Here is a 27,895-nt window from a genome sequence, read left to right as displayed (position 1 = left end):
TATCTTCATTTTTCTCATATATAGTATGCATTAGTGATTGAAGTTTCCATTGAAAAGATTTTGAGAGAAAGAGTCACTTATCCTTTGAGGAAATATATTGCCTGCAAGAAAGAACTCCAGCAGTCTAAAGGTTAAAACCTACTGTCAAATCATTCAGTTGAGCAGGGCTCCTTAATAACATTTGTGCAAAAGTACTTTCAGAAAGCAGAAGGTAGGAAACTGCATTTTGCTGATTTCCTTTCCTTACATTATTATTCAGCTTCTTATTAAAATAAAATTCAGTTAGCTTCTTTTAAATGTCTGCTCAAAGGTTTTCTAAAATAATTAAAAAAAACCATATGAAAGGATTTCCATAAGTTGTGCTGCATTAATGACTTAAGGCAGCTTCATAATTTGTTATTCCTTCCTCCTAGCAGACCTCAGCTGATAAAAATATCCATAGACACAGTGAAGTCAGAGGCATGCCTGGCTTTCTCAGACAAAACTCCCATGTGATCACATCCATATAGGAAGCCTCAGTGAGGCTGATGCCGTGGAGCAAGCAGTAGGTAATGAGTCTTTGTGCAGAATGAAGCTCTTGTCGTTGAACAATAAAGCATACGGTACCAGCAATAAAACACAGAGCCGGCAAATTTAAGAAGATTCCACTGAACCAGGAAGAACACTGCTTTCGATGATGCTGACATGTATTGTAAAATGATAATCAATTTATTTTGGATTCTAGTGAATAAAGAGTGCCAGGACTAAGATACAGCTATTTGAACAGGTCAGTGTTTTGTGATTTTGTGAATTGCTCCAGCACTTTCTTGGTGTCGATTTGGTTTAATTTAGGATGAACTGATGTGTCTTAAACAAAACTTTGCAAGGATACACTTGAATTGACCCAATGCGATTAAATTATTGAAGGAGTCAGATTTGCTAGAGAAGTCTTCATATGGACATAGTAAACTGAAAAGTTATATATCCTCTTTAAGAATTGGTGGGTAAGAAAAAAATATGATTTCTAATACTCTCAAAATAATATAAAGCAGAGAATTCATAATAAAGTTTGATTAAAGGTTTTGATTTCATTTTCTAAGGATAAAATATTCTAAATCATAATAGTTTACATTCCATATAAATCAGATGGGATTTAAAAAAATTTATTGATGACTTCCTGTGGGAAGGTTAGAATGTTGTAATATTTAAATTAAAAAATGTAGGAACAAGAACATATTGGTAATATTTATAGTGTTATTATTAGAACACTGGATTTTATATTTAATTATTGTAATATATTACCTATCCATATTAATCTCGTTTAAGCCTTATATTTTTAATGTTTTGATAGTTGGATAATAGTCTTGCAATAAATCTTATGCTTGATAGTTATTAACCATTCACTAAAGGAGAAAAATATTAGCTTATTTTTAAAGGAATGGTTTATGTGATGATGCAGAGTTCCTTTTTAGTCTCACTATTTAGATAAGATGTGCCGTCATGCATATTTTATAAAAATATGTACACAAAACCTTTTCTATCTAGAAAATTACCACTTCTTTGATTTATGAGCAATAGAGACATTTATGTTTAAATAGAAAGATTGCTGTGTGTAGGAAGACAAGGGGGGAAATAATTTTAGCAAATAACAGCACAACACTGAACCTCTTTGGTAAAGCCGGAAAAGCTTTGGTGCTACATGAATTCTCAAATTTAAACACATAGCTTAACTTTGCTTTCTACATTTTTTTACTGCTCTATTGTTTTAAAGGCATCCTGGGACTTAAAATTCTTTATAATTAATTTCCCGGACACCAATGAAGATGATCATCTCTCAGACTCTAGGGCACATTTCACATTTTACAGAATTGCTGTAGTCACTTCATGTACTTGCAGGGGACTAAAATAAATTTAAGGATTGTTTTAAACCCCAACCAAAAACAAAGATATATCCTGTGTCCTTGATTATGCGCGCCATGTGTATTCCAACAGAAAAAGAAATGGAGCTATGTTTCAAAAACAAGAGAAGTTAATGAAAATTTTAAATTGGCCTTCCACATGTATTTAAATGAAGTATTTGACTATTTGGGTTTCCTTGGTTACCATAGTCAGAGCTGACAGCTTCTTTGGGAGGGAAGGGGGAAAAAAAAAAGCAGGGCCCTAAAAACAAAGAGTTAAAATCATTTAGCCATTCATGGACTGGGGGGCATGTAGCTGAGAGTCCAGTAAAATCCTTGCCCACTCCCCATCGCCTATGCCTGTTCTCTAGTGATTCAGGTATTCTGGCAGAACTGCAGCTCCCCAGTTCCTTACCCAGCATTCCGTTTCAGCTGCTGGAAGGCTGCCTGAACCTTATGCAAATGAAGCCAGTTCCGAGGCTTAGACTGCAGAAGGAGAGGAGGGGCGGGAGTAGAGGGAGTTCAAAGGTCACAGGGCTGGTGGAAAGCTGGAGCTGTTGCCTGGAAAAAAAAATGCACAGGGTTCCTCTGCAGCAGTGTTTTGCAGCAGTTCAATGAAGTGTGCTTTATTTCTCAGAGTGAAGATTTTACAGCGTGTGCGCCGTAGTCGCTTAAAGTGCACGCAGGTACGGTGACAGATTTCATGATGCGCCTGGTTTTGTTTCTGTAAAAGACACTGAGAGGAATGGGCTGTTTTAATTCATTGTGGAAATTGGCAGGGTTTGGGTTATCAGCTTTCCTTTACTAGTTTTTTTTTGTTTTGTTTTGTTTTAAGAAAACCTGGATGATGTTTTCTCGATTTGAACCTGGGTTGTTGTTTTTTTTTTTGTTTGTTTGTTTGTTTCTGTGCAAGAGTTTTATGTGAAAATATAATAAAACTAGGATTCAAGCGTTGAAAATATTCCATCATTTGGAAAGTTTTATTTCAGAGAGCTATCTAAAATGGAAACATCTAAATAAAAATCAGGGGCTTATGACTTGGAAAGGGTTTTCAGGTTTTGAAGAAATGTATTTTTAATGAAGAACTGGATTCTTAGTTTCAAATTCTTGTGAAGTACCTGGAATTTAATAATGGAGTTCTTTTGTTCATATTCCACGTTTTCTTAAAGGCAGTTTTAGTAAGTTAAATTTGCATTTCATTTTCAAAGGTTTTGAGAGTTTCCATTCCTGCGTTTTGTTGCTAAAACAGCTAAGACCATTTATGTGGGGGTTATATCCTTGAAATGCTTCTTTCATTTTCATAATTGTTATTACTTTTCTTTGGTACTTTTACAACAAAGCTATTTTGAACTCAGCTTGTTCAACTTCCTATGACTTTTCCTTTTGCTTAAGCCTGGATTGTTGGGTGATCCTCATAAATGTCACTAGCGGGACAAAAGTCTCCATGCACTAGATAGAACACTTGGTAAAATATGTGATTACATCATAGATTAGCTGACCTGTACCAAACAAATGTGTACTCACTTTTATTGTTGATATTGCTATTCTGTTGTAAAAAAAAAAAACACTTAAAAATAACCAATTAAAGCTGCATGATCAGACTGTTTTTATCCATTTCATTAAAAATGCTTAAATATACCAATTCAAGCAGCAAACATTTTTATAGGGGAAATGTTATTTTAATTTACATCAAGTGTGCATCTGTCTGTAATACAGGTTATATATTGTATGTGTATTGCATTTGTCTATTATCACATTTTCTCCAGAAGTTGAAAATGAAAGAGAAATAGTATTTAATTATGAAATTACTGCTTTATGCATCTATATTTGCATAATATTTTAAAATGAATGCTATGAAGCTTGGATAGTTCTATCAATCTAATACTTTCTTTGCACCGAAAAAGGCTGATATTTTAATACAATGATTGAGATGTGATTATTATGATTTGGAAACAATATCTTCTATTTAAAAATAAGGGTGAGTAGAAGGCAGGCCAAACAGGAGGATGGCTGCTTTAAGCAATGAAGGACAATTACTGCAAATATTTATGAAATTGAGTTGTGATAGCATACAGGGCCAGATTCCTACCCTTTATCTCTCAGTAGGACATCATGACATTTATCCTACATTATGAGATCAATTCAGGAAAAGGAATTTATGTTTTTCTTTGAAAATTTTTGGAATGCTGTGACTGCCTTTTATTTCTAACCTCTTTTTCTTTTGAAGCTTTCAGTAATAACCCTGCTAAGGGGTATATTTTTTCTACATCATTTCCTTCTTCTGTTGAATGATAATATACTGTTCACTGGTCCAGAGAAAATAATTTTAGACTTTATATTGAATTTTTACAAATTTTATGAAACATATGTTGAGAGGCATGTTATATATGCATGTGTAGCACAATATATAAATATAAAATGCCTGTATACATATATAGACATATTTAAATAACCAGTAACTATGTTTCATTCAATAATTTTAATAGCTTTTTTTATTTTGTCTTTGACTCAAGTTGTGACCATAGTTTGCATCTACTAGTCCCTGTGTATGTTTTAGGTGGAGAATAGAGAAGGAAAAACAGTGTCAAATTCAATTAGGTAGTTTACTACTATTAACTTTGTAAATGTGACTACTACCAGTTAGCACAGTCTGAATATTAAAAAAAAATAGTGTGAGCAAAGAAATTGAGCCACGAAGATTCCTGGAGAAAATGTGATAATAGACAAATGCAATACAAAGAGAATTGCTGTGCTTCTGTTAGTCACGAGAGAGCTATATATGTCTTGCAGCAAATTTATAGCTTGGACTATGCTAGATAATTTATGTCTCTATGCAAATTCTCTCAAAACTTTGAATCATTTTTGTATTAGCTTCAGCAATACCATTTTAAAACACTCTGGGCCTAGTAAGTTTATTATCTAGAGGAAATAGCATCATGGCATAAATAAAATAAAATCAAAATTGGAAATTAAATGAGTTAACAGTGATGTCTAAGTAACTGATATATATAAAATTAGTATACATCAAGATTTGTGTTAGATCAGATTTCAAAGAGACCTGTGAAGATTTAAAAAATGAAGTTCCTGCCTTGTGATTATCATTCTGTCTTTGTCATCATTTGAAACTAGAGACCATATTGGAAGTATGGAAAAGATTTTAGGGCATGTTATATTTAGTTTAACGGTATAGATTAAAGGCTAAAATCTAGAAATAACTATTGTCATGTCAAAATTACTTGTAAAAATTTAAATTGTTATATGTATATATCTATCTAGCCCCTGAATTTCTGATGCCTATAGAAAGAAATTATAAAATTATAAAAAAACAGAAAGAAAATACTCAAAATATATATTCAGAACAACCACATGTTTTAACCTGACATTTCTTAAGAATAAACAAATGATTGACTTTGTATCAATTTTATGAAAAAGTACAAGTATAAAAAATAAGATGATTTAGAAACATTTTTTATTTCATGTTATTAGGTATCTATCAACAAAATAGTAATAGTTTATATATAGCACTTAGAAAATAATATATACTAAGTAAATGTGAGCAAAAGCAGTAGTACAGTCCCTTGCAGGAGACTGATCTAGCACTGTAGACAATACCCAAAGCTCTACTAAGAGTGGTCCCAGAGCACAGAGCCAGAGTTAATAAGTCCACAAAGAAAACGTCTAAATAATTCAATTGTGAAATATTTCAAGTTTGTAACTTTGAAAGTCAGGGTTGTTTTTAGTGTTAATTGCTTCCCAAATAAGAATACTTCTTATTCTTTCTTTTTGAGCAGGTATAAATCAGGTTAGGTGTTCCTAATGGCATAGGAATTATTATTCTTAGGGCCAGAGAGATAGTACAGTAGCCAACTTGAGTCAATCTCGGACACCCCATATTGTCACTAGAGCACTACTAGGGATTAACCCTGAGCACAAAGCCAGGAGTAAGCCTTTAGCAAAGCCAATGTGGCTAAACACCCCACCGAGCCAAACCCCCCAAAAATCATTATTACCATGATTACATTTTACTACTGCAAGAAGTAAAACTGTTTCTCAACACTAGAGTGCTTCTTGTTATTTTATACATTTTGTATAGACTTATTTTATAAATTATTTGCCTCTTTTTTAGTGGTATAGTTATTGCAAATGCAGTGAATTAAAATTACTCTATCTGAAAATCCACAAATCAGATTTGATGCATTTTAATTCATATTAAATTTCAAATTATTTAGACTTTAATGGGTAAAGAAGAGATGAACTATTACTGCTCTATATTTTTGTATACTGAACTTTTGACACATACATACAAAAATGAGTATGGAAACAGATCAAATAATATTTGTTTTAATTTTCTTGTATTCAATATATTTTCTTGAACTGCAGATTAGTACTGTTCTGTAGCTTCAATGAGAATATGTCATAATCATTCATCAATAGAAATGTGAAACCACATTGACTAATAAATGAGTAATCTCTTAACAATGGACACACACTCAAATACATATTTTTGTATGTAAATATTTTTGATTAATTATTGGTTTCATATACTTATTCTTGTCAATTTCAGAAACTCTAATCTTTTTAAATTTAGAAATATTTAAAAACTGGAATTTCAAGACTTATAATCTTCTACCACATCACCATAACAATTTGAAAGGTCTCTTACTTGGATAGTCTTTTATATCTATGCAAGCTTACACATTCACACATTTATTTAAAAATGTATTTTAGTCATGTCCTTGTAAGACTTACCTTTCTCCAAACATTTGCCAATAATGATAGCTGAGTCATTTATTTGCAATGTATATTTCATGATTTACAACTATCAAATTTTGTAGTAGGAAATGAATATTTTATATATTCTGAAGAACTTTGAAGATCATTAGAATCGTAAGTTCTATGAATTTAGAATATGGTATAAGAATAAAAGGTAGAAAAAGCTTCATATTCTGGTCAACTTTTGTCCATTCACAATTTTAAAGTTCTAAGAATTACTTTAATAAATCTGGATAGCATTGCTATTTAATACAATACAACCTTGTAAATTTAGGTGAATTTATAAACTAGAGAAACAGGGATTGTGTATTGTTTTCTTGATTTCTTAAGTGCCTTTATTATGTACTTTATTGGGTGAGCTCAATACAAATTACTGGATGTGAGTAGGTTACTAGGCTTGTCGTTAAAAGCTTAGGTTCAAGTTTCAACCTTGGCATCACTTCCAAGACATGTTCATGTTCATATGTTCTGCTAGTTACAATCATGTGGCCTTGAGCATAACACTTGAAATGTGTAATGCTCATCTTCCTTTGCCGAGTGGCAAATAGATTTTACAAAAGATTGTTATGAAATAAAATGACAGTTGTACATGACTGGCACATAATCGCAAAATTGTGTGTGATAGTTATATTAATATTTTTCAATCCATAAAAGTTGATTACTGACTGCTAATAAAGGCAATTTTGTTTTAGCCTGTAATTACAGAAAATCTTTGTTTTTAATGGGTAAGAAAGACATATATATGCAAAATAAAGAATCCATGATTTTGGTTTCTTGTTTTATTTATTTATTTATTTTTGCTTTTTTGGGGGCCACACCCAGCTGTGCTCAGGGGTTACTACTGGATCTGCGCTCAGAAATCACTCCTGGCTGGCACGTGGGGACCACACAGGATGCCGAGATTTGAACCACCGTCCATCCTGGATGGGCTGTTTGCAAGGCAAATGCCTTACCACTGTGCTATCTTTCCAGCCCCCTCTTCTTTTATTTTTTGTTTAGGCCATACCCAGATGTGTTTGGGATTTACTACTGGCTCTGTGCTCAGGGATCACATCTGATGAGATATAAGAGACTATATATGGTCCCTAGGTAATCCAATGTGCAAGGCAAGTTTCCTACCCACTATACTACAGTTAGTTTCTTATATTCAAGTAGGGTAAGTCAAGGAGACCATCATTAAGTCATTAAAGTTTAAATTGTGCCTTCATTATATATTATAAATTGTGCATTCATAATATCTTTCAAAATAGAAACACGTTCTAAACAAACTTTACTGGCATGATGGGCACAATCTGAGCTTTTCAGAGTTCATGCTTTTTGCCTTCATTGCCATTAAAATCTTGATCATGAGCCAGTGATGTAGCTCAGTGATTGAGCACATCCTTTGTGTTGGGCCCTGTTAGATGTCAGACATTGAGGGGCAAAAATAAGTGGGAAATAATTCATATTTGTGTTCTGCTCAAATGTTTTTCCATTTCTATTTTGACTTTGTACAATTAGACATTAGTTATTCCTTGCAATTTTGTTTTGTTTTGGGGTCACACCTTGTGACTCTCAGGGATTACTCCTTGCTATGAGCTCCAGGAAATCACTCCTGGTTTAGGGGACCATATGGGAAGCCTAGGATTGAACCCGGGTCCATCCTGGGTCAACCGTGTGCAAGGCAAATGCCCTACCACTGCGCTATCACTCTGGCCCCCTTAGAATTTTTTTATTCAGGGTTTCTAGTTTATTTATAGCCTATTGAATTTTCAATGACAAAGAGATCCTATCACAGATTACCTGCCCAGCAATGTTTTAGGATACAAGCTGTTTCATAAATTTCTTAAAATAATTTTGGGGTCCAGGCCCTGAGATGTGACTCTGCACTTTAGAGTTATTCCTGGATGACTTATGGGACCATATGGCATCATAATAGGGATTGAGCCAAGTTCACACTTGTGTAAGACAAAAGTCCTACTTCTTGTACTCTCTTCAACCCCTATTTCTTGCTATTTAAAACTCGCTTTGTAGCATAATGATTTTTACGAATATTGCATCAATTGATTAGGCACAGGGATTTTCTCAAAGAATTTTATAGATTAAGTATAGTTCTCTTATTTTTTACTCTTTGGGCCTCACCTAATTATTCTGGGTCTACTACTGGCTTGGTGGTTTGGGATCTGCTTTCTATGTTGCTCTGAGGAACCAGCACTTATGCCATGGGTTCTACACACCATTTCAACCATCTTCCTGGCCCCATTTTATTTATTATTATTATTATTATTATTATTATTATTATTATTATTATTATTATTATTATTATTTTGGTTTTTGAGTCACACCTGGCTCTGTGCTCAGAAATCGCTCCTGGCAGGCTCAGGGGACCATATGGGATGCAGGGATTCGAACCATCATCCTTCTGCATGCAAGGCAAACGTCCTACCTCCATGCTATCTCTCCGGCCCCACAGTTTATTTTTTGTTTGCTTGTTTGTTTGGGGGCCACACCTGGTGGAGCTCAGGTATTACTCCTGGCTTTGTGCTCAGAAGTTACTCCTGGCAGGCTCTGAGGAAAATATGGGATGTAGGGGGATTGAAACCAGGTTGGTCACATGGGAGGCAAATGTCCTACCACTGTGCTATCACTCCAACCCAACATTTTTGTTTTTTTAAACTTAAGTATCGCAATTGTAGCATGCCTAGTGATTGTATTACAATAAATATAAATAATTGTGGGGGGTTGGAGAGATAGTAGAGCAGTTAAAGTGCTTGCCTTGCATGTGGACATCTCTAGTTTAAACCCTGGCATTGTATATGCCAAATACCAGCTGATATAAGCACTGAGCCCACCCAGGTGTGGCCAAATCTAAAATCCAAAACAAAACTCAAAAATTAAAATATTTGTTGATTAGTAAATTCATAGGTAAGAATATCATGACTACTTCTGTGAAATCTTGTGAAACATCTGTTTATAATGGACTTCCAACTTTAAATGATTTTATGAGTTTGGTGTGACTAAAAACCATTTAAGGCAAATTGCCTTACCCCTGTATTGCTCTGTTTTTTTCTTTGGTACTTAGAACTACTGTGTTAACTGAATAATTTCTTCAAGATTTGGATGTCCACCAAGATTGTAAAATAGCATAAAATCCCGAGAAGTTCTTAACTAGGGTATCAATGGAGGGATGGTATCCATCGGTAATTATGTGTGCACTTTATTCCGGAGAAAGCCTTCATTTATTTTATCAGACTCAAACTAATCATTATCAAGTTGCAAAAATATCAAAATCCTAAGCACCTAATATTACTAAATATTTAACTCAAGGTCACAAGTAATTCACAAACAAAGAATTCATCCCAATTTGGGAAATCCCACAATCATTTCTACAAGGACAAAAAAATTGCATTATACTGAAGAACTCTCAGGGTTCTTGGCTTACACAGATACCTGGACAAAAGAGGCGTATTTGGCTGATTTGTGCTTCTTTCTTTGGCAACTCACCAGCAACATTTTTCACATTGGTGATGCCCCATGGAAACACCTTGCAGGATTTTATCTTGAGGAAGCAATGCCAAATTTTTATCCTCTTGGCAGCAAATACATTAACTTCTTGCCAAATGGCTTCAGGCACAAATGACCATCAGACTGTGGAAGAAAATAGTCTATTTTTTTTTAAATTCTTAAATATTCTGAGAATATGTGGAGTAATAAGTGTTCAAAGCATTAACTTCTGAAGCCAGTGTACTAACATGATGATGATTTTACAAAGTCATTACACTATTGTCAGTGCTTGGTTAAGAAAATACTGTTAGAGCAAGTTATAGCAATGTCATTGTTAGGTAAGAACAGCACATTACTCAAAATCATAGTTAGAAAAAATGTGGCGAAGAAAAAGGATTTAATATAAATTAACATAGTTAAAATCATAACCTTTATTTAGGAATACACTGGCTGGGCCCGGAGAGATAGCACAGCGGCGTTTGCCTTGCAAACAGCCGATCCAGGACCTAAGGTGGTTGGTTCGAATCCCGGTGTCCCATATGGTCCCCCGTGCCTGCCAGGAGCTATTTCTGAGCAGACAGCCAGGAGTAACCCCTGAGCACCGCCGGGTGTGGCCCAAAAACAAAAACAAAAACAAAAACAAACAAAAAAAAGGAATACACTGGCTAATGCAAAACATTACACACACACACACACACACACACACACACACACACACACACAAGAATCTGGTGGTGTTTCAGCTCTACCAAATTATTCTAAGTAAGATATGTGAATAATGTTAATTTTTCCGACTAAGTTCACATCACCTGATAGCAAAGATGAATCTACAACAATATTTTTATCATCCTCTGCAAAGCATCTTACTTCATTTTTCTTTCATGAGGGTAACAGAAGAAGCATCAAAATTACTTTCTGTTGTGAAAATAAGGGAAAGGAAATAAGGGATAAAAGCATCCTTCCTTCCTTCCTTCCTTCCTTCCTTCCTTCCTTCCTTCCTTCCTTCCTTCCTTCCTTTCTTCCTTCCTTCCTCCCTTTCCCCTCCCTTCGTCCCTCCCTCTCTCTCCCTTCCATCTTCTCTCTCCCTTCCTCACTCCTTACCTCCTTCCCACTTCCTCCTTCCTTGCTTCCTTCCTTCTTTTCTTATTTCTTTACCTCCATCCCTCTCTCCCTTTCATTCTTTTCACCCTCCCTCCCTTCCTTTTCTCCTTCCTTCCTCCCTCCCTTCCTCCCTCCCATCCTCCCTTCCTTCCTCCCTCCCTTCCTCCCTCCCTCCCTTCCTCCCTCCCTTCCTCCCTCCCTCCCTTCCTTCCTCCCTCCCTTCCTCCCTCCCTTCCTTCCTCCCTCCCTTCCTTCCTCCCTCCTCCTTCCTCCCTCCCTCCCTTCCTTCCTCCCTCCCTTCCTTCCTCCCTCCCTTCCTTCCTCCCTCCCTTCCTTCCTCCCTCCCTTCCTTCCTCCCTCCCTTCCTTCCTCCCTTCCTTCCTCCCTCCTCCTTCCTCCCTTCCTTCCTCCCTCCCTTCCTTCCTCCCTCCCTCCCTTCCTTCCTCCCACCCTTCCTTCCTCCCTCCTCCTTCCTCCCTTCCTTCCTCCCTCCCTTCCTTCCTCCCTCCTCCTTCCTCCCTCCCTTCCTTCCTCCCTTCTCCTTCCTCCCTCCCTTCCTCCCTTCCTTCCTCCTCCCTCCCTTCCTTCCTCCCACCCTTCCTTCCTCCCTCCTTCTTCCTCCCTCCCTTCCTTCCTCCTCCTCCTTCCTCCCTCTCTCCCTTCCTTCCTCCCTTCCTCTCCCTTTCTTCCTCCCTTCCTCCCTTCCTTTCTCCCTTCCTTCTTTCCTTTCTTCCCTCCTGTCTCTCCTTCCTTCCCTTCTTCCTTCCTTCCAATTTTCCTCCTTCCTCCTTCTTTCCTTCCTTTCTTCCTTCCCTCCTTCCTCCCTCCCTTCCTTCCTTCTTTCCTTCCTTCCTTCCTTCCTCTCTTTCGCCTCCCTCCCTCCCTTCCTCTCTCCCTCCCTTCCTCCCTCCCTCCCTCCCTTCCTCTCTCCCTCCCTCCCTCCCTCCCTCCCTCCTTTCTTTCCTCCCTCCCTCCCTCCCTCCTTCCCTCCCTCCCTCCCTCCTTCCTTCCTTCCTTCCTTCCTTCCTTCCTTCCTTCCTTCCTTCCTTCCTTCCTTCCTTCCTTCCTTCCTTCCTTCCTTCCTTCCTTCCTTCCTTCCTTCCTTCTATTTTCTGAGACAGGGATAATTGTTCAGGGCTTATTCCTGGCACTGTGCTTAGGGATCATTCAAAGACAGGGCTTAGTGTACAATATGGAGTGCATGGCATAAATTCTGCATCAGCAGCCTGCAAGACAAGGGCCCTACTTGCTTCACTATTTCTCCAGTCCTCCCAAAATGGCATATTTTCTGTGCATCTTAATCCAGGCACTGATTCTCCTAGCCTCTATGCCTATTGCTGATTGAAACAAGTGGTCTTACCTTTTTTCCAGAGTCATTGAAATGAAATTTGGTCATATTATGATAGTGTTCTGTGCTTGCTGGAATAATTTGATAAAAATACAAAATAAGCCATTTGGTTCTTTGACAAATATTTACCAAAAATGTTTTCCATGTTATATTCTAATATAAGTTTTTTAACAAGTCCCTCATCTATATGTCATATATGCTAAAGGGTCTTTGTTAAGGTCATTTTTAGTTAGAATTATTCTCCTTAATTTACCAGAAAACTGTCAGAGAACCAAAACAAAGGATAAACATGGACTCCTAATGGTAATAATGATCATATAATATCTAGAGGTCTTTATTCTTTACATTTCTTTTTTTTTGGGGGGGGGTGCATTATACCCAGCATCGTTCAGGAGTTACTCCTGGCTCTGCACTCAGAAATCACTCCTGGCAGGCTCAGGAGAAAGCATATGAGATGCTGGGAATCAAATCACCATTCATCCTGGTTTGGCCACCTGCAAGGCAAATGCCCAACCACTGTTACATTTCTATTGTTACAGTATAACCAGTTAACTTCAATTCTTATGGCCATGTGTAGTGTTATTATGCCAAACACCAGGTTATTTCAGTAATGCAATTCTTTTATTTAACAGCTCAGATAAGTGTCTATCTTCAGGCTAGAGTCACTGTAGAAAGAGGATCTTCCACATCCAGAACATCAACCCCTTTGACAGATTGATGCTTTCCACTCATTGCTTACTCACTCATTCTTTGCTCTCAGCATTGTGTGTCAATTCATCTGATCTCCCCAGAGCTCCAAAGTCTTTTTATCTTTCTTCAGTGATTTGTCAACCCTAAATCTTGTGCATTGTCTTGCATTTGTATATGTTAACTACCTCACCCATAACTATTCTGTTGTCTCACTGGCTACACTTTATATAAGCAAAATTTTAAAAGGCCAATCAGATCGCTTTAATTATCTCTCATTGTTTTCCACCTTAATACCACCACCTAAGGTTTTTAGCATTAGCAGCATCCATGAAATAAAAACTCACCACTCACTAGTCTGTCTTTTATTTGGCCAGGAAAGACATAGCGTGTCACTAAAGTGATACCCTACCTTACTCTATTACCATATAAAGATGTTCTAGCCATTCCAGAGTTTTTTTTTCTTTATTTCTTTGCATTTTTGAAACCCATCCAGAAGTGCTAATGGGCACCTTCTGACTTTGTGCTTTGAAGTCTCTTTTAGCAGTGCCATTTATTTGGTCATACATCTGTTTGAGACAGTTTTGGCAGCATTCTACTAGATTGTGTTCAAGATTGAACACAGCTACATTATGCTTTTTAATCATTTATTGATAGACATTCAAACAAACCAAATACATATCCATTTTAAATCCATAAAGGTACAGAAAGGATTTGCTGTTTTCAAGATTTCCCACATGATTTAAGCCTAGATCAGTCACACTAACAAAACTAAACCTTTGGTGAGGTTCAAAAGTGGCATAAATCCAGGAATTTGGTCCAGGTTCAATTTTTCAGATTCTACTTACTGCCCCACTATTTAGGTTCTGGATTGGAAAAGTCGAAGCCAACACACCATCCCATGAGGTTAGAATTTATTGCTTGTGATTGCTGACACATTGATGAGGTACAGAGAAGTTTTCTTTAAGTTGTAGGAAAAACTACCTACATTCATATGGCTGTCATGTCTCTTTAGTATGGCTCGTATATGGTCATTTGATTGTCTACATCCATTGCAGTATTTCCAAGGTTCTTGTGACTGGTGGTTATATGTAGGGTGTATTGAATATGTATAGGTGTAGGAAAAATTCTAGTTATAGTTGTCATGATCACTTAGCATGAGCTTCTCTATTTTGAATCTCATATTACATGATTTTATGATCAGGCCTGCCTTTATCCAGATTAACAATCAACTACTCCACTCACCTTTCTTGATAAATTTATGATTTCATGATTCATTCTATTGACTTTACAAGTTTTTTTAACAAGTTTTATTTGTTTGATTAATCACAAAATATCTATGGACTTAAGTTCTAATTAGTAGGTGTCTTTTCTTATGGCAATGTATTTTTTATTTCATAAGCCATTCTCCTCTTTGGAGCCAGTTGCTTCACAAAAAGTTGTCTGATAAATTGAATGATGAGTTAAGTTTACATTTAAGATATAAAACTAATAATAAATAAAAGCAGGCCCCAACTTTTACTTATATTTTATCTAAGACTCAAATTTAACTGGTGTCTCTCTCTTTGCTAAATTATCTTACAATCTAGAAGACTGAGATTGTTTAAATCTATTTTTTAAGTACATGATTTACAACAATATCTTATTATTGTTCTATACTTACAGTGTTATTTCACCACACTCAATACCCGAGAGACAGTAACTTATTTGACATTCTGAAATTATGTTTTCTGTGATAGTTTTCTTATAAAATAAAGAGTTAGGAAATAGTAATATTGAAAAATAAGGATTTAAGATTAGCTGGCATAGTAAGAACTCAATGATTTACATTAAATCTGTCAGTAGAGAATAATATGAACAAGATTCTAGTAGACAGCCTCCCAAAGTGACTAAAATGCACATTCTTACTCATCATTTTGATTTGGAACACGTGGCCAAAGTCAAACATTTTTACTATCTTCTAATTTTTGATGCTGTTGTATTAGTTCATCATGCTTTTGTAGTAGGCAAGATATATACTAAATGAAATAGTTTTACTTATAACCACAGAAAATTTAGTATGGCTTATCAATACTTCCTTAAGAAAAGAAATAAAATATGTGTACTTTTTTAATGGTTTTTCATAAGTTGTGCCCAAAGGATTTTGAGTCATGGTTACGGCTAGTAAAATATTAAAAAATAATATATGTTAATCAAAAAGAGCATATTCAATTTCAAAAGATTTTTATTTCATATTTAAAATAAAGTTGTTCTTAATTAAATTTCTTAATCAAAACGGCATGTGGGTTCAAGGAAAGAAAGTCTTAAGCTAAGAAAGTAGCCATGTGGTGAATTTGTGGACTGTATTAATACCTGAAAAACATATGAATTCATTTTATGCATGCAAAGGCTATTGACTTTGAAATACAGTTAAATTTTCTTATTCTTTATTTCTTTTTTGTTTGTTTATGGAGAAAGATAGTTTTTATTGAAAGTTGCTTAGATAAATGTGAGAGGAAAGTAAGTACATGATGATAAGAGAACATGGGTTTCTCCAGAGTCAAAAAGCAGCCTAAGGAACAGAAACAAGCAAACCAGATACATATTTAAGGGAGAACACAGGCTTGAAGAACAACCACAGCTAAACTTTTTTGAAGCCCATAGGTAACATTCTCTGGAGTAAGGATTAGGAGATTCTGACCTATAGTCAGGGAATAAAAGGTTTGACACATAAAACAAAATGGCCTAAGAACACTGTTCATCCCTTAGACATTAAATTTGAACTGTGAAACAGAGAGAAAGTTTCTGGACTTAAACTTCATAGTCTTGGGATCCTAGGGAAAAAAAAAGTTATTTCAACTATAATTTCAGAAACAGTCCTTATTTTTACATTTTCTCATCTAAAAAATTTTAAGCTCTATTTTAAATTGCATGAGCGTGTATTTTTCCAACAGATGTCTTATGCTTAAGTTAGATAGAATTGGCTTTTCAGTGGCTTACAAGCAAAAAAAAACTACATGACATTTTGAGGTCAGTTTTCTCTCATATTTTGATTTTTATTCTATCAAATATGTTATATATTTTGTTAGCCAGGAATAAATTGGTAAATGATGTAAGTATGATTTTTGCTTCAATAAGTTTTTAGTCTAGTAGGGAAATGGGTATTGATAAATTATTTAAATATGAAAATGGAAGGGTTTTATTCATTTCTCAAATATTTTTCAGCATATATTACTTAAAAAGACTGTCCTAGGCTCATGTAACATTAAGAAAGAAAATGATGATTCCTTTTTTCTTTTCCTTTTATCTTTTAGTGAGAAATAAAAACAACTAGCAAACAAAATACATAAATTATATGGCTTACAGAGTGGTAAATGCTATTGGGAAAAATTTAAACATTGATCAGAAGGTCTAGTTTCTCAAAAGGTAGGTTGGAGAAATAGAAAAGTATTAAAGTGAAAATATTGTGGACAAGGTTAGTGCCTCAACATCAAGAGGTTAGCTAAACTAGGTTGTTAACTTTATAAGCCATTTTGAGGATTTTTGAACTTCATCCTAGATGATCCAAAACCACTTAGATTTTTTAAGCTACAGACTGACAGGATCAAATTTGCATTTTAAATTTATCCTTCTGCCTGCAACATGGAAAATGCATTGAAAACAAACAGTAGGGGATGGGAGAGAATAATTAGGAAGCTGTTGTCCTAAGTGCGGAATGCTGGTACCCTGACTAGCATGTATTTCATGAATTGTAAACAGTTACTGTGTTAAAATCTTGCTATATAGGTTTCATCTATGCTTTTTTTTTTTAATATTTAGACCAAAGTAATGCCTGTCCATTTTTATCTACTATTTGTTGGATGCTATATAAAATACATTTTAAATATGGACAACTCTCACTGGCTTCATACCTTCCACATTTAGTTATGCCTCATCCTGAGAAACAGAAATAATTATACAGGACTGGTGTTGTTAATTGTCTTACTCTAGAAAAGTGAGGAAAGTACATTAATTTCTCCATTTCACCATATTGGAAGATGGTTCCTGTAGCACATGAATGATTTGTAAGAAATCTACCTTTCCTAAGGTAACTGGAGGAGGTGGGTAGGAAATTGGAACTTAAGGACATAGGGCTGAGAGATAGTACAGTAGGTAAAGCACTGTCTTTGCACATGGGTGGCTTGTGTTCAATCCACAACACCAAATATAGTCTCCCAATCTCAGTATATACTATCTCTTGAGCACAGAGCCAAGAATAAACTCTTAGTGTAACCAGGTATGGCTCCAAAGAGTTTGCAAAAGAGCACATGGTCTTTCATTGTTCTCATTGCAATATTGTGTTTTATAAAATGTACATTTTACATGGGTTTTCATCTTGTATTCTCTTCCTCATGAATTACTTTGCATGTTGTTTGAAATAAACTATTTTAAAATTTATATCTTGTCCTACTTTATTTCAAGAACTTTACTTAAAATATCTTTTTGTCTCTTCTCCCTGTTCAGATATGCATGCACATTTATGAATTTCACACTCTTTTTAGATGGAGAAAATGAGATGCTAATCTGAACAGTAAACAGTAAAGTCGATCAGGATAGAAATTTTCTTTTCTCAGAAGAATGGACAATTTGGTGTTTTCATATTGCCATTTTTATTGTGCCCACTTAATGTAAATCATGTATTCATAAAACAATGTTGTAGAGTATGAATTTGGTAGTAAAATGAATTCACTGGAGCCCAGCATAGTGGATACTCTTTGAGGATAGATAACTTGGTCTAATCACTTTTGATTCCCCTGCCTCCCCACCAGAGTAAAATTAAGCACATATAACAATGCCTCAATACATGCTTAATGAATTGAGTAGTATATTGGCATTAATAACAATTAATGTCTGGAAGAGAGTTAAGACGGTGGATATAGGGTGTTTGTCTTGCACATAGTCAGTTCAGGCTCAATCCCCAATCCTGTATAGTCCCATGAGCACTTCCATGTAGTAATTCCTGAATGCAGAGCCAGGAGGAATTCCTCAGCTTCACTAGGTGAGACCTCAAAGCAAAACAAAAACAAATTCTCAAAAAGATAGGTGCCTAATACCAAATAGCACACCCAAGAATGATCAAGTAAGAAATGTAAGGGGCAGGGAGGCAAATCAAAGGGCCTAGAGCACAAGATTAGCAAACAGAAGCCATGGGTAGTATCCCTGCCCTGCCCGGGGTCTCAAACTCGCAGCCCATGGGCCGCAAACGGCCCTCCGTACAACATTTTGTGGCCCTGCCCTAGAGGAATCTTTTCTTGTTTTGTTTTGTTTTAGTTGTTTGGGTCACACTCCCCAATGTTCAAGGCTTACTACTGACTTTGCATTCAAGGATCACCCCGACTTTGCCTCCTGCGGCCCCCAGGTAAATTGAGTTTGAGACCCCTGCAAGGCAAAAGGGGTGGGAGAGAAAAACAGGTATTTTCTTATTATAAGTTTATTTTTCTTTTTTTCTTGGTGGGTGGGTTTGGGGCACACCTTTGACACTCAGGTATTACTTCTGGCTCTGCAATCAGAAATCGCTCCGAGCAATCTCAGGGGACCATATGGGATGCTGGTGATTGAACCCAGGTCCACCATGTACAAGGCCACCTGCTGTTTTTTCTTATTGTGTGTTTCTGTTTTGCCTTACATGCCTTAAACCAGAAACAAAAGATATAGCGAGTACATTCAAGACAATATGAGGACTGTGAATATGAATAAGCCTAGAGTAGTTTTGAACATCACTGGGTATGTCCCCAAAACTAAAACAAAAGAAAGATTGAGAGAGATTGATATATGGGTTTTCTTTTGGTGTGTGTGTGTGGGGGGCAATATCAGTGGTACTCTTGGGTTCCTTCTGGCTTTGCACTCAGGAATTAGTTTTGGTGGTGGTCAGGGAACCAAGCATATGGGATGCTGGGGATCAAATCCAGGTTAGCTCTGTACAAGGAAAGTGCCCTATCCACTATACTATTGCTCTAGCACTGAAGAGAGATTGATTAGAACAAAAAAATTAGGATCAAGTACTGGATTGCTCATATTCAGATCCAATGATTTGTTGCTTAAAGTCCAAAATTGCTGGCATACCTACTACCTCAGCAGTACTCAGGAAGCCATTTCTTATCAGGTGTTGAATTTGGGGCCTCACACAAAACAACATGCGTTCCATTCCTTTGAGCTTTATTCCTGATTCCAAAGAAAACATTTTGTCTAGAATTTCTATTGGAGCACAATTTCTGGGGCTAGTGTGTGGACATACCCAAAGAAAGAAAAGTCCCAAGAGGGAACTAATGCAGTACAGACTAGATATTTGAGTTAGATATTAGATCTTTAATTTGATTTTATCTCAGAATCATCTGGAAGGCTTTCATCATAGTCCAAGAAGTCTGGCACCAGAGAATTTAATTTATTTTTACTTTGTGTGTATGTGTGTGTGTGTGTGTGTGTGCGTGTGTGAAGTCCTACCAGAGAATTCCATTTATTTTTACTTTTACTGTGTGTGTGTGTGTGTGTGTGTGTGTGTGTGTGTGTGTGTGTGTGTGTGTGTGTGTGTGAATGCCTAGATCAAATCCAGGGTTTCACATCCAATGTATGTTCTCTACTGCTGAACAACATCACTGGTCCCCAAGAAGATTTCCATAGATCTGTGATGGCATCTGTGATTTTTGTGTGTCTAACAATTTCCCTCCCAATGATGATAATGGTATAAATACAATTTAAAAACTACTAATTAGGCCTTAGGAAGCTGATTTAGTTAAAGAGAAGCAGATATTGCTTTATGATCTGCACAGACAAAGAAATTTTAGATCCCTTATAACATACTGAGATCGTGTAACAAAGTAGACATCACAATAGTTTTAAAGGGTTTACTACTCACAACAGGACTGATGGCTTGCCTGGCAAGAAAGTAGAGAATGACTTCCATGGTTCAAAGGAGATTTCAAGATGTCATTAATGAGGAGGAAGATGGAATACATGGGATTGACTTAACACTCCCAGGCAAGTTAACCTAATAGAGCAATGTAAGACCACGTACATATATCTAACCTAAAGTATAATGAAAGGGCAATTAAAATTATTATAGCTGAAATATATTATATATAGCTTAGATCCTAAAATAGCCTTACGCTGCAAGAAAAATTTATATCCTCTAGCTGACTGTGCATATGTCAAGTTAAGTGGGAATGGTGCAGAAAGGGCATTGAAGGAGAGTCTTTCATCAAAGAGATGGAATTTAGGAGAAGCCATACCCCTCATTCTTCCTGCTCAATTACTATGATCTCCTAAGTAAATAATAGCTTTAGGATACTATGATAACAGTTTTAGCAATCAGGTATCATTGATGCACGTTTCCCACATTTCATTATTGACATAGAAAACTTAAGTATTAAAACGAGTATTAGAACTGATTTTTTCTGTTTCCATATGCTCTGCTAAAGAGATGGGGTTTGTGCATTGTATTTTAAATTTTAATGTGGAGATTTTGCTTACTGATCCTTTTTTCTTCTAGGTAAATATTATAGAAGGCTGTCATTATTTAGGGGTTTTAGAGGGTCGTTGGCATATATTTTTGCTTCCAGATTTGCTTGACCCAGATTCTTTCCCTTTGCCAACAAAAGAAGTATTGCATTAAGATGAAGTAGATCTTTAAAAATAATAGACACATTTGCGTAACCAAATAGTTAATGCTAATATTCAATTAAATTTTTGATAAGCTAAAAAAAAGAAAACACCTTGCACAGTGATGCTTTCAAGGGAAAACTCAGCTCATGTATAAAAACTCACACATAAACATGAAAATGACTCAGGAGACCTTGACTACACATTCAGCGGTCAAATATTTCAATGCATCGTTGCTTTCTTTCCTGTTACAGGTACATGTGACAGTGCTGCAGCTATGAGTGGAATTTTAAAGAGGAAGTTTGAAGAAGTTGACGGCTCTTCACCCTGCTCCTCTGTGCGGGAATCGGATGATGAAGTCTCCAGCAGTGAAAGTGCTGACAGTGGAGACAGTGTCAATCCATCCACTTCTAATCACTTTCCCCGTGAGTACAGAAAACAAACCTGAAGCTGAGTGTCTAGATCTCAGTGAAATATTGTAGCATCGTGGTCATTTTCTTGAACTATTTACTCCTCATGTCTTGTTTTTACGATTGATTTAAAACCAAAACATGAATAAATAAAAATGAAATATGATGGAGGAAATTTAAGGGATTCTCTTATTTTGATTGTTTTGAACTGGATTTTGTGTCAACTTGTTAATCAACTGATGCTATGAAGAAAAAAAAATGATACTTTCTTATTGCTTTTCCTGTGACACATCCTGAGACTAGATGAAGGGAAGACAGGGATTATGTCTAGGCCTAACAGAATTGAGCTTCATCACTGAAATGATATTTGGGCAGGAAGTGGAAATGATGATATATTTGGGAGTGAAAGCTCGAGGTTGTGAAGAGGAAAGCTAGCTGACAGGGCATTAAGAGATGAAAATGCAGCAAAACTCATTTGCTGAAGTGTGTAGGTGTGTACTGTTTATAGCTCTTTCCTGGTCTTTCTTATATGCACTCACCTCCAAGGATAATATTTAATGCCCAAAAGGGGGGGGGGGGGACAGGATATATGTTATTTCTTTGATTTCTTGTTCTGTCACACTGTAACTAACATCAGCCGATTCTGTCAGTGAGAAAAGATCTTAAGGTAATACAGTCCACAAGATCACCGAAATAAGTGATATGCATTTTTATAAGACTGTTTCTAATGGGAACATTTTAATATATCATGATGTTATGATAGATAACTAATCTTTCACTTTTCCAATTTTCAGTTCAGTGGCTGATGTGGCTAATTTGGAAATATGAAAGTCCAAATAAAAAACAATAACAAGGCTGGAGAGATAGCACATTGGTAAGGTGTTTGCCCGGCATCCCATATGGTCCTCCGAGCCTGCCAGAAGCGATTTCTGAGCGTAGAGCCATGAGGAACCCCTGAGCGCTGCCGGGTGTGATTCAAAAAACAAAACAAAAAATAGAACAAAAAAAAACAATAACAACACTAACAAAAAAAATCCATTATTTTCAAGTTAGTAAGAAAATAAAATGGTCAAACATAAAACAAATATACCAAACTAAGAACATCCCTTTAATTCAGAAAAACTAATACAAAACATGATAAAATGTAAGTTACGATTACAGCACAAGAAAATAAAACTGCTTTTGAACAAAGTTATTACGTTTATAGAAGCATACACTATATTTTTTAGACCTATAATTATAGGTATTGTGATAATACAAAGTGTGCTTTATCTTTGATTTGAAATAAAGATTTTCCATTTAATCTTAAAATAAATTTTGGGATGGGGCTTGAAGTGTCACATGGTAGGACCTTGTGGACCATATGCAGTGCTAGGTATTGAAACCAGAATTGGCCACATGCAACGGAAATACCTACACTCCTATACAATCTCTTGGCCCCTAAATTTAAAGTCGCATCTCAAAATATATGTTAAAGTATATTCTAGACACAATAAGTAAATATTACATTTTTTTAAATCAGAGATGCATATTTGTCAGACATCTGGCAGGATTGTTATTCTACTTTGCTTTACAGTAACAGAAAAATTACATTTTAAAAACAATAAATAAAAATGTTAAGCTTTTGCTAAACAAACAAATAAGAAACTACAGTGGAGCAATGTATAAGGTGCAAGACTTTAGTTAATCTTGTACTAACTGAATAGGGTTATTTTATAATTAGATCATAAAATATGTGTAAAAGTTTTAGATAAATACAAGATACATATCCCAATGAATATGCACATAAGAATTTTAATTAGCAATTAAAACAGTTAATAGTAAAAACAATGCACATTTAAGCAATTCTAATGAGATTTCAAGGATATGACATCATAGAAATATCCTCTTCATGAAATTAGTGTTCCTAGCATTGCAAAAAAAAAATCCAGAAAGTATGAAAACATACTCTTTTCCACTCCTTTTCACTCTCCTCCTCTTGGTACCAAAAGTAAAATAAAATTATACATTATCTGGGTACTGGCAAAAGTCATAGTACATACTTTGCTAGTAATTTCAATAAAATTTTAAAAGTACTTTGTATATATATTAAAAAAAAAGCTATAATAGGGCCGTGGAGAGAGCACAGAGGCGTTTGCCTTCCAAGCAGCCGACCCAGGACCTAAGGTGGTTGGTTTGAATCCAGGTGTCCCATATGGTGCCCTGTGCCTGCCAGGAGCTATTTCTGAGCAGATAGCCAGGAGTAGCCCCTGAGCACTGCTAGGTGTGGCCCAAAAACCAATAAATAAATAAATAAATAAAAGAGCCATAATAGATTCTATGCAGATGTCTGTACTTGGCAAAATTTTCTGAAAAGATAAGCATTAGAAACAAAGGTAAAACTGAATAAATATAAAAATGTTTGTGGTTAAACCATTAACCAAAAATCAGACCAGCGAAACAAAGGAAGGGGACACTGGAAATTAATATATTTACGAGATGGAAAATAATTCACTGGATTATGATAATTTCTATAACTTTTGTTAGTGAAGAAGTCTTTATGGAAATATGTAAAATTTCTATGAGATAATATTAAGAACAAATAAAACTAGATAAAATATATGCAGGGAGTTAAATGTCTGCCCCAGAGGCAGGTAGGGGGTAAAAGAGGAGGGAAACAAGGGACATTTGTGGTAGAAAATATTCATGGGTGAATGGTGCTGTACATAGTGAGATGAAACTCAATCATGAACAACTTTGTAATCACGTGTTTAAATTTAAAAAATGCAAAAAAATATGCATGGGGAAAATAGTAAATTATCCTAAACACTGAAAGTTCAGATGTGAGAATGATGGATAAGTGTTCACATTTATTTTTATTTCTGTTAATGGTGTGCATCTCTCATGAAAAAATGAGTTTTAGTTATAATCTAAAATGATTAGTATAGTTCAGGCTGTGTTTTATTTGACAACAACAGCTTAAGATGGCATCATCATATAAATCATTCAATATATTAACCAATCTGTAAAGACATTTTTCAGTTCTATCCAACAGAATTAGTTTTCCCACTGAAGAAAATGGTCATATTTTATAATGGCTAATAAATGATTGAGTTGCTTTTTATCTTTCTCTGTCTTTTTTTTTTGGTTTTTGGGTCACACCCAGCAGTGCTCAGGGCTTACTCCTGGCTCTACATTCAGAAATCGCTCCTGGCAGGCTCAGAGGGACCATATGGGATGCTGGGATTCGAACCATTGTCCTGCATGCAAGGCAAATGCCCTATCTCCATGCTATCTCTCCAGCCCCACTTTTTTTTTTTTTAATTTCTATTGTGACCAAAGTGTATTACAAATCTTTCACTGCATCATTTATGGTACATAGTGACAATGAATAAGGGGCATTCCCACCACCAGTGCTGTCCTCCCTCCGCCCCTATTCCCAGCATGCATCCCACATCTCCCTCCTCTACCCCCCAGTATGTCAGTGCAACTGGTCTCCACTTTACAATTTGTTGTAGATTGAGCATCTATTTCACCGTCATTGGAGATAAAAAGGATAAGAAAAAGGGGAGAAAAAAAGTTTGGTGACAACTACTAAAAAAAGAAAGGAGAAAAGAAAAAAAAAAGAAAAATGGAAGAAAAAAGAAAAAAAATGGACCCGGCAAATAAAAATAAAAATAAATCTCTAAATAATAACCAGAAGTGTGAAAAAGAAAGAGAAAAGTAGAAGAACAAAGAGAAGGAAAATATAAAGTCAAAAACTAACAAATCAAAACAAAACAAGAAAAAGTATGGGTGCTGGAGTGGTAGGGTTTGGCGTTCCCCCCACTTTTTTTTTTTTTTTTTTGCATAGGCACAGTAAGCATTGGGGAAGAAAGGGAATTCCCATGGCCTAAGAGATTCAGGGTTTCTCCATCCTTGAAGCATACCATCATGAGATCAACTCCTGACTCCATATATACTCATTACCCCATCCCAAAGGCTTTTTTGTGATGCCAGGAAAGTTTCCTCTCGGTTGTGTGTGAGAAAATCAAGCCACTGTATCTAGTATTTTGGTATTTGCGCAGGTTATAGGTCAGGGTCTAGAATAGAGTCTCTAGGTGAGGTTCCTATCCATCGTTGTTGTGGTGTTCAGTCTTCTGTAACACTTGCTCCCTGTTTTCGTTCAGTCCCTAAGCCGAAGCCTAGGATATTATGGATCCAAAGGTTCTGCTCATTCTTTGTTGTCCAAGTTGGACATCTGCAATAAGACATCTTGTTGTTGTTGTTGTTATTGTTGTTTTTATGTGTCCTGGACTACAGCCTAGGGTGGGGTTTTCCTTATTAGTCCCAAGGTAGGCTCTGTTCAGTCGCAGTTGTCAAAGTCAGTTTTCTGTTGTTGGTGCTCTTATTTTCACAGTTCAAAGGACGATAGCTCTTCTGATTTCCATTTAGTGTTAGGTGATGTGATAGGACAGCCTGGTCTTAGGTCAAGTTTTCCTTTCCTCATCATATCAAAACTGGCACAAGTTGGTGCCAAAGTAGTGTTATAAATCTCCCAATGGAGCTTAGTTCCTGGTGGCGTTGCCCGGAGCTGTATCATTTCTATGTCGGGGATCTGGGGTTTCGATTGGACTAATACTGTCCAATCTCCTGGGGACTGGTTACATCCACATGACACAAGTTCAGGATGGGAGGCACCCTTCTGCTATAAAAAGTGAGTTCTTATCCCTAGAAGATAAGATCTTGTTTCTGTGTCTATGGTTTCCCCCTTTTTTACTGTGCCCATACAAAAACGTATGGTATCATACTGTGTTGTTGGTGCTATTCTGGGTAAGGATGACAGGCTGCACACACAGTCTCTGTCGTCTGGTTTTGTTCTGAGCTTTCATCCCAGTCAAAGCATTTTGTACCAAGCAGCACCGAAAATGGTAATGATAGAGAAAAAATGTATATATTAAAATAGAAAAAATAAATAAAACTGAGTTTAAAATAAAAGGTATTCGAATAAAACAAGTGGTGGAGGAGGCTACTTGTATATTTAAGAATACACATCTTAACATCTTATACAGGTATTGAGCTTCTAATAGGCAATATAAGACTCCCAATTAAGTCTTTTGATATATTCTTGTGGGGAGTAAAAGCCAAGGTACTTTTCGATTCACAGGCCTTGGAATTGAGTTTGAGAGATGCTTTGCTGCATTACGAGACCATATAGTGTCTTTGAGCTGGAAGTTTTGCTGAGGCTGATTCCTGTATCGTGCAACAGTCCACAATTTGGTGGGGGTGAGAGGGGCCATCAAACATGAGTCAGCAGGCATGCTGGCTGTAGTTCTTTGCCAAAGCATGAGAACGGGGACCCAGAGGGTGTCTTTCACTGAGGAGCTGGAAGGTGGTCTGTTGGGGCAGGAGGTCAATCTTGATGCCTACCGAATTAGGAACTGAGGGTAAAGAGGGTTAAATTAGGGGAAGATAACGGATCAGGATTGAAAAATGAGGGGATAGAGGAGACACAGGGGAAGGGGAGAGGCAATACATGACAGGGGCTGTATACAATACATATATATGAATTGTTTGTGATTTCGGCTTGGAGTCAGTACGAAAGTCACATCCATAAAGACTAACTTTAAAGATCTATTTGAGTGTTATCATCCAAATCTTTGGTATTCCGTTTCCTTTCCTAGGAATCTCTAGAATGAAGAACATTTTTAGATAATGCTCAAAAAATATATTTGTCACGAGTGCGCATTTGCGCCCGCACGATTATAAAAATGAGTATTAGTAAGAAAAGACACCGCTGCAGGGGGTCCAGTATGAATACGGGAGGAGTTTCCCTCTGCCCCCTCCCCCCAGAGCCCAGTTGCCAAACCTGGCCCTGAAGACCAGTTTGGCATGGGGGGATCTCGGTCTCCTGGACTAGTTGGTCAGCCCAGGAGGCTACTGGCCAGCTGTCTGCCCAGTTCCCAGCCATACTTGTAGGAGAGGAACAGTAATCCTGGCATGTGGGATCGTCTGGGTCCAGCTGCAGCCTCCCTCTACAGTATGAAAAAGCATAGGGGAGGAGTTTGCCTCTTCCCCATCCACCCAGAGCTCAGATGCCAGACCTGGCCTTGAAAGCCAGCTTGGCGTGGGGGGCTCTCGGTCTCCAGGACTAACTGGTCAGTCCTGGGGGCCTTTGGCCAGCTGTCTGCCCAGATTCCCAGCCATGCCAGTAGAAGAGGAGCAGTAATCCTGGCATGTGGGATTTTCTGGGTCCAGCTGCAACCTTCCTCTCCAGTTTGAAAAAGCATGGGGTTTGGAGTTTCCCTCCTCCCCCCTCCCCCCAGAGCCCAGTTGCCAAACCTGGCCCTGAAGACCAGTTTGGCATGGGAGTTCTCGTCTCCTGGACTAGTTTGTCAGCCCAGGAGGCCATTGGCCAGCTTCCCAGCCATACCTGTAGGAGAGGAACAGTAATCCTGGCATGTGGGATTTTCTGGGTCCAGCTGCAGCCTCCCTCTCCAGTATGAAAAAGCATAGGGGAAGAGTTTGCCTCTTTCCCATCCCCCCAGAGCTCAGATGCCAGACCTGGCCTTGAAAGCCAGCGTGGCGTGGGGTCCAGGCCTACTTTTTATCTCTCAGTATCAGAGGCAGCTAACAATGGTTAA

At 36.8% G+C, this 27,895-nt stretch overlaps 1 protein-coding gene across 1 annotated transcript in view; it reads left to right on the top strand.

The window, feature by feature from the left end:
* The first annotated feature begins 575 nt into the window (after positions 1-575).
* The window catches only part of CSRNP3 (cysteine and serine rich nuclear protein 3), a 123,902-nt gene continuing 96,582 nt past the window's right edge, over positions 576-27,895 (top strand). The window contains exons 1-2 of the mRNA XM_049773423.1: positions 576-766; positions 21,138-21,308. Coding sequence (XP_049629380.1) covers positions 21,161-21,308 — 148 coding nt within the window. The 5' untranslated portion in view covers positions 576-766; positions 21,138-21,160. The remainder of the gene's footprint in view (positions 767-21,137; positions 21,309-27,895) is intronic.

Source organism: Suncus etruscus, chromosome 5 (genome assembly GCF_024139225.1).
Source record: "Suncus etruscus isolate mSunEtr1 chromosome 5, mSunEtr1.pri.cur, whole genome shotgun sequence".
NCBI classification, from domain to species: domain Eukaryota; kingdom Metazoa; phylum Chordata; class Mammalia; order Eulipotyphla; family Soricidae; genus Suncus; species Suncus etruscus.
Note: the sequence above shows the minus strand (reverse complement) of the source record. Positions and strands in the feature narration are given on the sequence as shown.